Source organism: Spea bombifrons, chromosome 10 (assembly GCF_027358695.1).
Source record: "Spea bombifrons isolate aSpeBom1 chromosome 10, aSpeBom1.2.pri, whole genome shotgun sequence".
In the NCBI taxonomy this organism is placed as follows: Eukaryota; Metazoa; Chordata; class Amphibia; order Anura; family Pelobatidae; genus Spea; species Spea bombifrons.
In genome coordinates this window covers 25,788,150-25,802,502 of record NC_071096.1, presented here as the reverse complement: position 1 = coordinate 25,802,502, position 14,353 = coordinate 25,788,150, and the positions used below count along the sequence as shown (strand labels likewise).

Below are 14,353 nucleotides of genomic sequence, written 5' to 3'. Positions count from 1 at the left end.
TGCACACACTCCCACAGGAACTCAGGTGCTTAGCTGTGCCAGGAAGGGCCAGCTCCCCAGTAAATCAAAATAGAAAAAGGCTCCAGGCACTCATGGGTTCCATCAGGCAGATTTATTGGAAGAGATGAACAACAACGTTTCGACCTCACGATGAGGTCTTTATCAAGTTGACCACACAAGTAAAAAGTAAAAGTTTAAATAGCACATATCAATAAATGAATAGCCAATCAAAAGACCGATCTAATCTAGCACCATGTGTAGTATAATTGATAATCATGTATTAACATAAGTAAATATTCAAAAGTATACATCGCATAATAAATAAATGATACTTGCAGATGTTAAAAGAAACCAGTGACAAATAAAGAAATATATTAAGATCCATATGTATTAAATAACCAAAGGGAATATATTAAGAAGATACCCATAAAGTATGTGCAATCAGTCTCATATAACTATTTATTCCTTCACAATAGATCGTTTTTACTATTTGTTTGGTCTTTATGATAACAGATGGCGATCTGATGATACATACACTTGGTAATGCTATTGCACTTTAGGAATACACCTGCACTATTTTATCAGAGATAATGCTCTTGCGCATGCATGGAATAAGCTTGCGCATGCGCAGAACGTCACCACGCTTTAGTGCTGACAAATGTTTGCCTTTTTTTCTTATTTTAATCAGCATATTGGCTTTTGCCGATTTGGTTGTTTGGTTTGATTTAATTCACACTTCTTTTGGAGTATTAACACTGATTGTGTTTACATGGAACTGCACTAGTTAAATCTCTGTAAGTGTCTATTACAGACACTGATTACACATACTTTATGGGTATCTTCTTAATATATTCCCTTTGGTTATTTAATACATATGGATCTTAATATATTTCTTTATTTGTCACTGGTTTCTTTTAACATCTGCAAGTATCATTTATTTATTATGCGATGTATACTTTTGAATATTTACTTATGTTAATACATGATTATCAATTATACTACACATGGTGTTAGATTAGATTGGTCTTTTGATTGGCTATCCATTTATTGATATGTGCTATTTAAACTTTTACTTTTTACTTGTGTGGTCAACTTGATAAAGACCTCATCGTGAGGTCGAAACGTTGTTGTTCATCTCTTCCAATAAATCTGCCTGATGGAACCCATGAGTGCCTTTTTCTATTTTGATTTACTATTTGATCCTGACTTGTTCCTGCTTTGCGTCCCATCCAGAGGGCTACCTGTCGTGTGTGCCCCATCCAGAGGGCTACCTGTCGTGTGCACCCTATCCAGAGGGCTTCCGGCTAAGAGACTTACCTATCTATATATGTTGTTTTTAACATCATCTGCAATACAGATCTTATCTGCATATTCTGTCTGTGGTTTATTTCCTGCACCTGTCTGTAACAACCCCCAGGCATCATGCATTGCGGGGTACAGATGGAGCCCCTTGTATCCCCTACACCTGGGCTCCTACCAGACCTGTTCACCCGGTTCGTGACACCCACGTGCCTAAATGCATTGAGTTGCTGCCATGTGATTGGCTATTTGTTAACGAGCAATTGAACAGGTGTACCTAATAAAGTGACCAGTTAGTGTATACATATATATCAAAACCAAACCAATCCAATGGTTTTTTGTTTTTAAAAAGGTCATTGTGATTGGAGTAGGAGTACATCCACTTTAGTTGGGGCTAAATGTGTTCTTTAAGCCACATAAAATAAGGATATCTTAACTAAACATCCATTACATATGTGCATAATGTACATTCTATAAACTACTGTTGTAGTTGTATAGTATTTCCAAAATTATAATCATTATCATTATTGGTTTGTATAGCATCATAATATTCCATGGTGCAGTACAATGGGAAAACAAGACATAACCGTACCTGGGAACTCTCCGGGGGTCACTACTATGAACCCAAGAAGTAGAAAATCATGTAACTTAGACCTAAGAAAGGTTGTAGGTTTCCAGCAGCCTCCTTGCGGAGCGAGAAACTTGCCAGAAACAGCTGAAGAACAAAGACTTTCTGCAGATTCTATGTGGTGGCCATTGCCCAATGCTAACTTACCACAATTATTAATGTCCTCTTGGTGATGCCCTCACTTGGTGGTACAAGTGTTGTGCATTTGAATGGAGAACGTCCATGTGCTGTAGTGTTTTTTCTGCTAAAATACACTTTTCATATATACTGTACTGTGGATAATTATACACGGTCCTTTGAATAAGTGTTGTGGCTGTTTTATCCACATTTTAATGTATAGGAATGCATAAGGTGGCTACATATGCCACTGTAGATAGAGTTTTGTGCAACAGTGCCACCTAGAGGCAATTATGGTAAATCACATCACAGAAAACAGCTGAAAATATACTGTACATAGTTCTCGTAGCCAATGTTTTTTTAAAATTATTATTAGTCAATTTTATTTTTAGGCAAAACGATTTGGCCGGTTAAATGTATTTACTAATGGACTTTCTACTACAACCATTAGTATTGTTTGTTTAAATCCATTTTTTTGGGTCGCATGTGGATAAAAATGTTAAAAAGTGTGTCAGGTAGATGCATAGATTTTTTTACACAAGATGCTCTCAGAAGTCTGAGGGAGAAAACCTGACTCTAAACTAGGTAAAGAAAGTTTGGTTTAATAGATTAGGTGGGTTGGGTTTTTTTTTAGGTAAATTAAAGTTATTTTCACTGAAAAAAGGCATCAATCAGGAAGGCAGGGACTGTGTGGTTCAAAGACAGCTAGAAAAACAAAACCAATGTGTCTTTAACTGTCCCACTCATACCTGCAAAAATTATAATTATTAATATTTCCATATCCTCTCTCTGTTATATTATTATGACAACAATTTCCTCCATTAAAATTACAATATCGAAAAGTGTCATATGCAGTCACGGGTAAAAAAATAAAACACTGGCCCGTACGGGGATCGAACCCGCGACCTTGGCGTTATTAGCACCACGCTCTAACCAACTGAGCTAACCGGCCGATGAGGAAACTTTGGCCGAAACTGCTTAGAACGCTCATATTTACTACATTGGAATTAAATTCTCCACAAGTTACTTTATGACGCAACCGAATAGTGGAGCTGCTGATGTTTATTTCGTTTTAAAACTAAACATTCGGAAGTTGCATAGAGGGCATAAAGTTAGTGTTTGCGCCCGACTACAGCTCTATGAATAGTCGGGGTGTTTCTCAGTTGTCCCTAAAATGAATACTTGGAACCTATTGGCTGCGAGCAGAATGTACCCGCCCCCCCGTGCCGCCCCTCTGCACGGTTACCTGCTGTACCTGCTGTCAATCCGGCAGTTCCTGCTGCACTATGCTGGCCCGCGGTGTGTGTTTCCTGCTCGTCTGCTGCCTGTGCTGGGACGGGGCGCTCTGCTTGCCCGGGGGGATGGTTGGCGGGTGGTCGCCGGCGGACTTGAAAAGTCCTTCGGTGCAACAGATGGCGGCTTTCAGCGTGGGGACGTACAACAAAGAAAGCTCCGGCAATACCTTGTACAGGATGGTGCAGCTTCTAGGGGCCGAACAACAGGTACCCGGACAACCAGCCTAACGTGTGACAACCACCCTAACGTGTGACAGCTCGACTGTCATTATTATCTTTATTTGTTTATTACCCTTTCTTAGAGTCTGTATATAAAATATGACAGAAACAATAATGTTTAATTTAACAACAAATGCTTTAACCCCTTCAGTCCCAGGGGTTTTTGGTCGCTCAAGTCCCTTAACAATTTTGCGGTATGTCGGTTCAGAGATTATTCTCTTTTCCTGCGATATATATTGTTTTTTCAAGGAGAGATAGAGCTTTCTTTTGATGCCATTATTAGCTGAAAATTTAGGATGAGAAATTTAGTAAAAACTAGAGAAAATTAGGAAAAAAACCCACCTAATTTTGGTTAATTAATAACCTAATAAAGGGTTTGGGGGTTGTGAATGGGGGCATGGGGGTTATACATTTTAGATGTCAGGATAATGGGATGTAAGGGGTTTTTCTTTTTCTAATAAAAAAAATAATTTTATTATTGTTGGACCAATGAGAAAGCAGGGAGCTGCAGCTTCTCCATAACCTATGAAACTTTTATTCTAAAGTATGCATAAAATACTTCAATATTCTTTAGTGAGGCCGTTTTATAGCATTTAAATTATAAATGACTGTACTCATGTTGCGCTGTAACATGCATTTGTTCTATATACGTGTGGCTATTATCTTTACAAGAAGGATCGCACATACCTTTTTAAATGCACAAGTCTTATTCATCATCATTAATTGTGTCTTAAAGTCTCTTCCGGGATCAGAATCGGCAAAACACCTTGATATGTTTTTCCTGAGTTAGCATACTCCAACCAGAACAATTTAAATCTCTGAGTATTCCTGGTTGGTGTGGCCCTTGAGTAATATAGTGTGAAGAAAACCCCACTTTTTTAAGGGCGTATGGAGTAAATTCACCTGTTATGTATGATCTTGTATTCATAAAGGTGGTGGCTGGAATGAATTACAAGCTTAATATGATCCTTGGAAGCACCGAATGCCGCAAGAGTGACAACAAGCCTATTGAGAAGTGTCCCTTGCAAAGCAACATGCAGCTGAAGGTGAGGTGACTTTATGTTGTTGGGTAGGCATGTAAAAACTAGCTTAAAGTATCATATGATGTCATTATCATACTAATTATCTCACATATGACTGATATGCACGGTATCTGCTGCTGCATGTTTGATGACTTGGTCTTGTCAGTGGACACCTCCTTTTATTTACATCGGTTGTATTCTATACACGAATCAGACTCCTATGGCCGCATTATTGCCCGCTCAGTGGTGGGCATGATTTTCTAGTAGTAATCATGGGTGCTGCCCGTGGCCTGACCTAGAGCAGCAATCCATCATCAGTGCCGCCCGCGACATATTAAATCATGGAACTTCGACTCCCAATGGGAGTTCCTGTCCTCGAGGTAAGGAGCTCAACCTCTAACACTACAGACATTTTACAGGGTGGGGTATTTCCACTCAAGACTCTTCCCAAAGTGGGTTTATTATGATACATGCTGGATATAGACCTGAGTAACAGGTTGATTTTGTTTTTAGGGGTATGTTATTATAAGATTGTTATTTTTCCTCGATGCAAATCAAAGCTCTTGTATAAAGCACTAGTTTCCCTTTAATGGGACAATTGGATTCTTTACTCAAAGTTCACTCCTAACTTGCCCATTTCTCTTATTTTGCAGAAAATACAATGTAGGTTTCAGATCTACCACGTCCCATGGGTACCATCCACCACCATGTCAAAGAAAGAATGCGTCTCCGTTTAATGACATTTTTGATGCTATGACTTCAAATTTTGTCTAATTCTGCTTAACATTTGCAAGGGTTCATGTTGAGTAAATTATTATTAATCGGCTGTTCTTCTGGAGTTCTGTTAAACCTGATTGTCGATTAATTTCGAGCAGAGATTACTTTTTGCTTTTCTTTGGTCTTTAATGCTCGTGGAATGAATTCCTTTCCAATAACTTGCACCTCCATTCTGGTTTACTTTTTCGCACGGGTGATACAGGTCTTGATCAACTCTTTCAATATATTAAATGATCATTTTAAAAGCTCCATTTTGTTTACTCGCATTGTCTTTCTCTTATACTAACAGCAGTTGAATGATCTGAAACATTCAAATAAGGAAAAACAAACGAGGAAAAACAGAAGAAAATCGGGAAAGGGGCAAATACTTTTTCACGTGTGTGCATAAATATTCTGTTTTCAGCAAGGAATAATCTTTTTATTACAATAATGCCTCCCTAGACGAAATAATTTTGTCAATATAAGATGAACCCTGCCTGTATAACACACAAACAGAAAACTGGGTGCGAATCGGTTAAAAGATTGTCAGCTGAGCAGAAGAAAGACTCTCAGTACCTTTCCAGTCGAGCGCTAGGTTTCCTAGGCAGACATTTTTACAGCCATATATTCCAGCACACAGAGACAGTCATTTATTTTAAGATTTCCATATATAAAAAATATTTACAGATCAAAGAAGTTAAAATACACAAATATACATCCATAATACACACAAAGACAACTCCACCTCCAAATGGCTATAAAAATAAACATACGCATGGCACTGATCTTACAAACTTCCACGTGCCCTGCAGTAAGGAGACTTTTTTCAAAGGCAAATAGACTTTTTTTTATATTACCGGTACTTTTAGATGTGTATATAAAAATGTATTTAGTTCCCGAGCGCAGGTTGGGCATTGTTTAGCAGCTTACCCGTCCAAAATACAGCCACAAAAAAGGAAAGTATTAACAGACAAACCGTGGCGTTTCACTAGGAGCATCAGGACACTTGTCGTGCAGCCGCTTGGCCACCAATCTCTGCCCAAGTGAGCCACGGTATTTTATGTATTTTGTTCACCACACATTTTGCATCGGTTAATATTTTCTTTTGCGCAGATTTTTTTATTCTCTTCTTCAAACTATATTTCTGGAACACACTACGTAACACTCAAACCGTATGCAGGGTGCGCACATATAATAGAAATCTTTCCTAAAGAAACAGTGCTAAGGGAAAAAATAATAAAATGTACCCTTTTGCCCCGCTGCTGCTGCACCCGCTTTTGAGAAGTGCCGCTATCATCCACATTAGCAGTCTGGCTGGTGGTGGATAGAAATCTACACAAAAGCCCATCCGGCCAAACATATTTATAGTGAGGATCAGACAAGGTTTTCTTGCCAACCAGCCACATGATCTCAGTATAGATCAGCTAGGACCATATAGGTACACAGTTTTTAAATGGCATGGTAGAATGCCATACAAGGCTCATTTTTACCGATCATTACTTGACGTTGAGCATCAAATTGAGGCTCCTATACTTCTAGATGTCTCGTGTTTACACAGGACTTCCCGGGGTTAGGGGGCAATGCCAACGGTGTGCAGCAGTCCCGAGCGGTGCGAGTGGATAGGCACACCTATTCACGATGGCGCAGTGTGCTGTGAAGGATTTAAAATACATAGGCATCACACACACAGCAAATTATGCACACACCACCATCTTGAATAAGGGGACCCCTCGGCACATGCAGCTCATGTTGGAGAGTGATGCAGAATGTTGGTTCTTAATAAAATAATAATGGCGACTGAAACCCGATTGTGTTGTGCCAAGATTTACTAAAGATGGTGGGTCTTGTGAAAGAATTTCTGAAGTTTCTTAATTGCATCATCACAGTGCAAGCACACCTTGGGGCTGTTCCCCATCTCAACCTAATTTCCTGAAACAGGCCAACAATTACTACAGGGGAGAAGGAGTAGACTCGTCACGCAATACAAAAGATGGCATTATTATTATAATTTGACACATGTACAGACAGGACTCTTCTCATCAAAATATCAAGGAAACAAAAATATAATGTGTATTGACATTTATATATATGTCAATACATAGATTTTCTGCAGATATCTCTCAGTAGTATCAACAGATGCAGTCGTGTATTTTAATTTTAAATTCTTTAGCCAAATATTTCTAGGAAGAATGTAGTTGAACAGCACATACAATCATAAAACCCAAAACCAGTTTCTATAGCAGTAACCTGTCAGTGTCTAAGTTTCCATAACTCCATGATCAGAAAACGTATACATGTTGTATAAAAACAAGTACCAGCACATATTTAGCCCTTTGCACGCATAATCGCATTCTATGCAATCACGCCATGTTCGGCATGTTAAGAAACCCAAGTGGTGGCTAGTTAATGGGACTACATGGAATACAAAATAGAATTATATATATATATATATATATATATATATATATATATATATATATATATATATATATATATGAGATATGAGTGTATGTATAATATATATACACTCATTTATTTCTATATTTTTTCATATTAAATAATGGGTCATATTTATCAATGTTTTCAGAAAATCCTTGTCATCCTCTGTATATTAATCATGCGCGTGCAATAAGAAATAATGAGGGGATTAACTGAACATTGCATTGATTTTTTTTGGGGGGGAGGCATCTAAAACCCTTGTGGATATTAAGCAGGAGCTTTGGCGATTGAGAGTATTATCAAAATTATCAATAAGAAAGCAGGGGCTGTTACCCAAAGCCCCGGACCCCCGAAACTTGAAAAAAGTATTGCTTGCACTTTAGTTATTTGACAAATCAATCAAAAAGCTGTGATTATGGGGAAAAAAAATGTAAACCGCCTTCCTCTAGTTATGTTAATAGAGGACCTGCAGCTATAGTACATGAATATTGTCAGCTTCGTGGAAAGTATACCCCGAAGGTCCTCGTACTTACAAAGCCACTGAAGCGTCTCAATTCAAAACAATATGGAGCATAAACACAGAAAGCACAATAACCATCGCTATTTAGTATATTACTCCTAACATGTTCTAAGCCGCCTATATCTAAAACAAAGAAAAACCCATATACAAATAGATCCCGAAACAAACCGTTTTAACCAAAAAAATTTAAATAAAAAAAACCATGAAGTATTCTATGACCACAGAAAGTTACACACAGATGTCAACGGCGTGAGCAAAGCCTGACAACAGGTTATACTTATTGAACCGCACACAAGGCAAGCAACAATGTTCCTTCCGACTATAAAAAAAAGAAAAGGAAGAGCGCCTCTTGATTCCAAAACAGACCCACCCAAAGTAGAACAAATTATCTGTACCAAAACCCTACATTAGATCACAATTTATACTTTAAACAAATTCTTGTTCTTTACAAGTTTATATTCCTGTACGGCAGGCGCTCACGTCTTCAAGTACACGGCTTTCTGCCCCATGAAAATAGCGACCAAGCTGCCTTGTTGTTTGTGCCGTCGCAAACAACCACATATTTGAACGCGGATAAAAGTATTGCTTATTACATGTCAGCTTTTCCAAGATCATTACAAGATTCTCGCTTAAAAATGAAAGAAATCTTTAATTCTCAATACACGTTTTGTGTATTATATATTACAAGGAATTTTTGTGTAATGTGTTACCAAAAAATATTTACCCATTTTTTATTTTTATCAAAAAAAAAAAATCTAACTCTTACAGCACCGGTGCTTGGCCGATTTGCATACAGTAATCAGTTTTCAGCTTCCCTGAAGCAACTGTTTTCTACGCAGAGTCCTAAAGAGTGTTGCAAAGGTCTTGGGTGAAGATAATTGGGGGGACTCATTTGTGCTGCAAGAAAATACTTACTGTCCCCAACAAATCTAAAAATATTTCTGGTTAACACTGTGTATACAAAAATAGACTATGGAATAAAATTTCTTCCAAAAATATACAAGAAATGGCTGTGAGGAAAACCTCCGGATTAGTGTTGGATTTGAGAACATCCAATATTCTCAGTACCCGGAATATATATTCTTCCTCCGTTACTAGCAGACCGTCCAAAGAGGAAAAAAAATCCATGCTACCCACAAAAAGAATGTTGGCTTTCTCAGAGCACTCATCTTCATCAGGTCATGACACTCATGTGATATAAAGTAAGACTGTACTTCCATTGGATCGAAAAATATTCCGTATAGGATTGGTTACAGTAATGAAGCCCGGGCGACCAGATGGTTCAACTCGCTGTTTTCTTTGTAAATACATGGAATTTGGGTTCCCGGTGCAATCAAGAACATAGGGAGCCATAGCCTGTGGATCCTTTCTCCAATAAATGACAGATTGGTATGTCCCCATACAATGTGGGATCAGTCATGGGGTAGAGCAGCAGAAAGAAAAGCGTAACGCCAAGAATATAAAAAAGAAGAACGATTGCTCTGTGGGGATGGTCCAGTGCTGTGAAAATGGCAGGAAAGCCAATGTAGTTGCAAAACGAATGGCAAAGGACCGGGCCTACGAGGTGTCCTACACAAACAAACCACCATCAGAAACAGCATGTTAAACACATAAGCAATCCCCAATTATGTAAACTATTAAGTGTGAGCAACGTCTCTTGTACCGCCCAGGGGAAGCAGGAACCCAGCAGAGTCATGTGAATTTACGCCACGTGACTCTGCTGTGTTCCTGCTTCCCCTGGGCGGGTCAAGAGAAGTTGTTCGCACAGAGGGCGAGCAACGCAGAGGGAAGCAGCGGTCCCTGTGGAAGTCTGCGAGCGGCACCGGGAAATCTGCAGTTCAGGTAAGGGAGTGGGGAAGCGTGAATGAACAAGTATGCGTGATTGAGGGAATGAGTATATGAATGAGTAAATGAATATGTGCGTGATAGCATGGATGTGTAAGGGGGGGGCATGGCACAGGGAGGCTGTAAGCGATGTGCACACCCCATCCTGCAGGGCAGCATTTTATCTGTGCTGGTAGCACAGCGGGCAGCTAGCCAGGGTTTAGCATGTATTGGCTGCTGGTGCATGATAGGAGTGTGATAGCTATATTAAATATATATGATTGCTAACACATTTCATATACATGGTGTCTTCCACAGTTACCCAGGCAACCAAGAAGCAGTATATAAAACTAAGCAAGTGGCCTGTACCCGTGTTTTGTTTTTGCAAGTTTCAGCGTATAAAGTATTTACGGAACATGAATGAATGCAAGAAAATATGCATAAACAAAGCCAGCATGTTGGTATGATATGTAGCAAATTTTACAACTATTAGCCATAAGTATGAAACATACTAACCTGTTCTTATAAAGATAAAAGCTGTATATGCGCCAAACACTGCAGTGTATGAAAACTGGAAAGCTACAATGAAATGGAAAAAAAAATAAACACATGAAGCTTTATTATACAAAAAAAAAAAAAATTAGGGAGGACAAAATACTTATATCATTCCAACGCACCAGCTGAAAGGAAGATGCTGATAACTGTTGCCTGGCGAAACCTCAGCTGTTCAATGACATGATGGAAATGAGCTGGATAAAGAAACAAAAGAAAATAAAATATGTTGCGTAATATCACCATATGATCTTGAGAAAAATGCTGCTTTAATGTACCTGTCTTGCTATCTAAACACAAGAGCTGACATTGGCACTGGCTTTTGCCCAATATACACAGATGCAGGCCAAATCTCTCCCACGGAGAGCACAGTAGAGTAAAGAAGCCAACGAAACAAGGCCCATGTAGAATGCGTGTAAACGTTCAACCAGTCACCTACAAACCCCAAAGCACTTGCAACCCATGCTGATGTTGGATCAGATCTCCAAATGTAAGGAAAGGGGTGGAGGAGCATAATTTACATTATTTTCCCCGATATATGCACGATTCTGGTTAATGCCGGGTTACACGTGAAGCTAACATATTTATCTGTTGATTCTGCATAATATCAGAAATTCATAAAATCTTCTATTTGTGAAAAAAAAAGCAACCTGCTCCAAAAAAAAAAAAAATTAAGTTTTCAGCATACTCACCAACGCCAAAGAACAAGGGACAGGTAAAAATGGCGGTCCCCGGACCAGTACATGGAACTAGCATCGGCAGCATGCAGGCTCTAAACACCAACTCCTCAGTGAGAGGAGCGATTACCTGGTTGCGAAGCCAACGCATGTCAGTCACACAGAGCAACCAGAAACGGGGATCTGTGGTTTTAAAGCGACAAAAATATAAAGTGACACATTTTTATACACTTAGAACACAATGCAACTGAACAGCATGCAAATAATACCTTTTGTTTTAAGAGTAAAAATATATGCATGAGTACTTACCCAAAGCCACTTTTAGACCATCAAGAAAGTCCCACGGGCAGTCCAAAGATAATTGGACTAGAGGGCCAAGAAATAATATCTGTAAATACAGATGACAATTGGCTTTGACAGGTCTAGTTTGTCATAAAGTCTCAGGTTTCGTTCAAAGAGAATTGTGGGGTTACCATTGTTAGGAGCAGAGGTAGTATTGTTGCAGAGATGATTCCCTCAAAGCGGAAACCCATGAGATAGAGTAGAGATGCATCAGTCTAAAGATGAGAAAAGAAATGCGACAATAACTGGCATATCGCTCCATCAACCTTGCACGCTGCAGCATGATTTGGAAGGCCTTGGTGATTTTACACACATTGAATGATACACGGAGTGAAGCGCAATCTTCCTTTAAGCCTGCTATATCTTCATTCAGTATTGGAATACAGAAATTATAACTAAAAAATAAGAAATAAATTATAGCCGGTAGCCAACATAGCTATGTAACCATTATAACGCCCAACATACTGAGAGAACGTCTTATAATGAGGACATGTGTGGTCCAAAATCAGTTGAACTAAATGCCACCTATACCAGTTTACCAGTTTAGAATGACCCTTCCAACAAAAGGAAACACTTGCTGGGCGCCGGTCTAAGGTTACTTTATTGGTGGATATACGCTATAATATTTCCCTTACGTATCAATCTGCAAAGGGTGTGTTACAAATGTACCCATTTTTAGCATGACGCGCAGGCGCTAACAATTACTTGCCTTGATGCCGGTCAGTTGTTTCCAAACACAAATAAATAGAGGAGACAAGGAGGACACAATCAGTACACTGGTGAATCGCCTCTTGATCACAGTTGGGTGGTCCCTAAAATGGGAAATTAAAATAGACTCAACTAAAATAATAATAATAACAACAACAACAAAAAAAATCTATTTATTAAAGCTCGGAAATATGCATAATATTGGGTGCTTTTAAAGTTTTATGTGCTGCAAACAAATTATTCCTCTCTTCTTACCCATCGCTGGGCATTCCAGTGCTGGCACCAGAAGAGGGGAGACGAGCAAGCCAAAGCCAGTCTGGTTCAAACCCCTCCGCTCGTTTATGATTTTCATCCTTGCAAGACCAATGGGAACTTTTCTTATATCGCAGGATAGTTTGGCTTGACTCAACAAGACAACGTCAGGTTCTGACTCGGCCCTGTCTTGGCTTGTGGCGCACCATAGATCATCTTACCCACCCCAATTATTAGGAGCAGCATGTTAACCCTACAGAGGGTAATCCCTGATAGAAACTGAACACCCGACGTCATCCATCAGAGCATAAAACTCCATGTATCGGGTTAACTTTGTTATCACACCATACAAAGCTGTTGAGATGTTTGTAATAGCGTACATAACAAGCACGGTGACATTGTTGGATAACTCATAGTCCTGTGGTTCAGAATGGGATCCAGAACCGTTATAACAGTAACATACAGTAATAACAAACAGCCCACCTACCCAATCATCACTGCCCACTCTATCTATGCCAATTCATTTTATTTGCCAGCACTCCATAACACCACTCACAGGCTAAACAGTGGACTTCTAACCCCTTTACTCTACAGCACCCATCTCCCACAGTGATGTCTGACAGCAGCCCACCGCCTTCTGCTTATATTTATCACCTGGGGAGCTCGCTCTTCCACACGTACAAACTACCCACGTAGGAGCAGGCTAGCGTCAGGCAGCAGAGCACGGAGAACCCGCAGAGCCAGCCTGCCTGCTCCCCTCCATGAGCCTCGGACATGGCTGCCACACCGACCGGCTCTCTCTTCCTGGGAGAACCCGCCGAGTTCCAGGTAACATAATCATTGGCTGCACAACAACGCTCCGCACACTTTCATTTGCCGGCCTAGAAACCTCTACACGCTCATTGGATATACGCTTCTACTCCTTTATTCGCTGCAGCATCCGCTTCCCTCATTGGTCATTTTAATGACAGTTCGGAAAATCGTTCTAAACACTAGAGAAGGCGCAGACGGATGGTGGAAGTTGATAAAGTCATTCGCTTATTTTTCGGGTCGTACCATCGTGAACCTCTCCGCAATGGATATGGGAACTGAAACAGTTTGCAATGCGTCGTGACAGATGTGCATGTAGGCTATGGATATTCCAAACTTTAGACTGCCACAGCGAGTGTCATGGCAACGAATTTATAATAAATGCCATAGGCAGAGTCTCCATTTTTACTTCGGGCAAAATGCATCTTAAATAGCAGGTTCTTATAACCGAACTATGAGCAATAGAAAAACCATAGCAACACGTTACTAGGGCCATCATAAACTTAAATAGTTACCTCTATGTATTTTTAATTAGTGATTTGCTTGGTGACAATATTTTAAAGTTGTGAATAATCAGTAAAATTTGTATTGTATATTAGTAATAATACAATTTAATTGAAGAATTTTTTTTTTTTTTTTTACCTAATCAGATTTTGCCATTGAAATACCCTGTTCAGTGCTGGCCAAAGCACATTTACAGTAGGGGAATACACACACAGACGGGATCCAGTCATGTACATGCAGCCTTAATTCATCATTACTTTAGACACCCTGGTGGCTGTATGAGAAATTTAAAGCTTGACGTGGTGGTCCACATTTGTTGAATTAGACTAGATTGTAGGCTCGGAACAGCAGGACCCTCTTCTCCTTATGTATCAGTTTCTCGTTGTGTG

At 39.5% G+C, this 14,353-nt stretch overlaps 2 protein-coding genes across 2 annotated transcripts; one reads left to right on the top strand and one right to left on the bottom strand.

The window, feature by feature from the left end:
- The first annotated feature begins 3,314 nt into the window (after nucleotides 1-3,314).
- On the top strand, nucleotides 3,315-5,602 carry CST6 (cystatin E/M). The gene is made up of 3 exons (XM_053449329.1): nucleotides 3,315-3,546; nucleotides 4,491-4,604; nucleotides 5,234-5,602. Exons 1-3 carry the CDS (start codon nucleotides 3,331-3,333, stop codon nucleotides 5,315-5,317), a joined length of 414 nt encoding a protein of 137 aa, XP_053305304.1. The 5' UTR covers nucleotides 3,315-3,330; the 3' UTR covers nucleotides 5,318-5,602.
- A 3,321-nt stretch (nucleotides 5,603-8,923) lies between these two features.
- RCE1 (Ras converting CAAX endopeptidase 1) lies at nucleotides 8,924-13,471 on the bottom strand. Its single transcript, XM_053448998.1, has 8 exons — nucleotides 13,305-13,471; nucleotides 12,400-12,502; nucleotides 11,822-11,905; nucleotides 11,658-11,736; nucleotides 11,364-11,531; nucleotides 10,797-10,868; nucleotides 10,636-10,698; nucleotides 8,924-9,864 (listed from the first exon to the last, which is right to left on the bottom strand). The coding sequence occupies exons 1-8, from the start codon at nucleotides 13,424-13,426 to the stop codon at nucleotides 9,629-9,631; spliced, it is 927 nt and encodes a 308-aa protein (XP_053304973.1). The 5' UTR covers nucleotides 13,427-13,471; the 3' UTR covers nucleotides 8,924-9,628.
- Nucleotides 13,472-14,353: the final 882 nt, after the last annotated feature.

Excerpts from the sequence above, each read along its gene's own strand:
- CST6 (XM_053449329.1), top strand. The coding sequence starts at position 3,331 with ATGCTGGCCCGCGGTGTGTGTTTCCTGCTCGTCTGCTGCCTGTGCTGG. Across the intron at positions 3,547-4,490 it reads TTCTAGGGGCCGAACAACAG|GTGGTGGCTGGAATGAATTA; the intron begins GTACCCGGACAA and ends GTATTCATAAAG. Across the intron at positions 4,605-5,233 it reads AAAGCAACATGCAGCTGAAG|AAAATACAATGTAGGTTTCA; the intron begins GTGAGGTGACTT and ends CTTATTTTGCAG.
- RCE1 (XM_053448998.1), bottom strand. The coding sequence starts at position 13,426 with ATGTCCGAGGCTCATGGAGGGGAGCAGGCAGGCTGGCTCTGCGGGTTC. Across the intron at positions 12,503-13,304 it reads TGGAAGAGCGAGCTCCCCAG|GGACCACCCAACTGTGATCA; the intron begins GTGATAAATATA and ends TTCCCATTTTAG. Across the intron at positions 11,532-11,657 it reads TGGTCTAAAAGTGGCTTTGG|ATCCCCGTTTCTGGTTGCTC; the intron begins GTAAGTACTCAT and ends TTAAAACCACAG.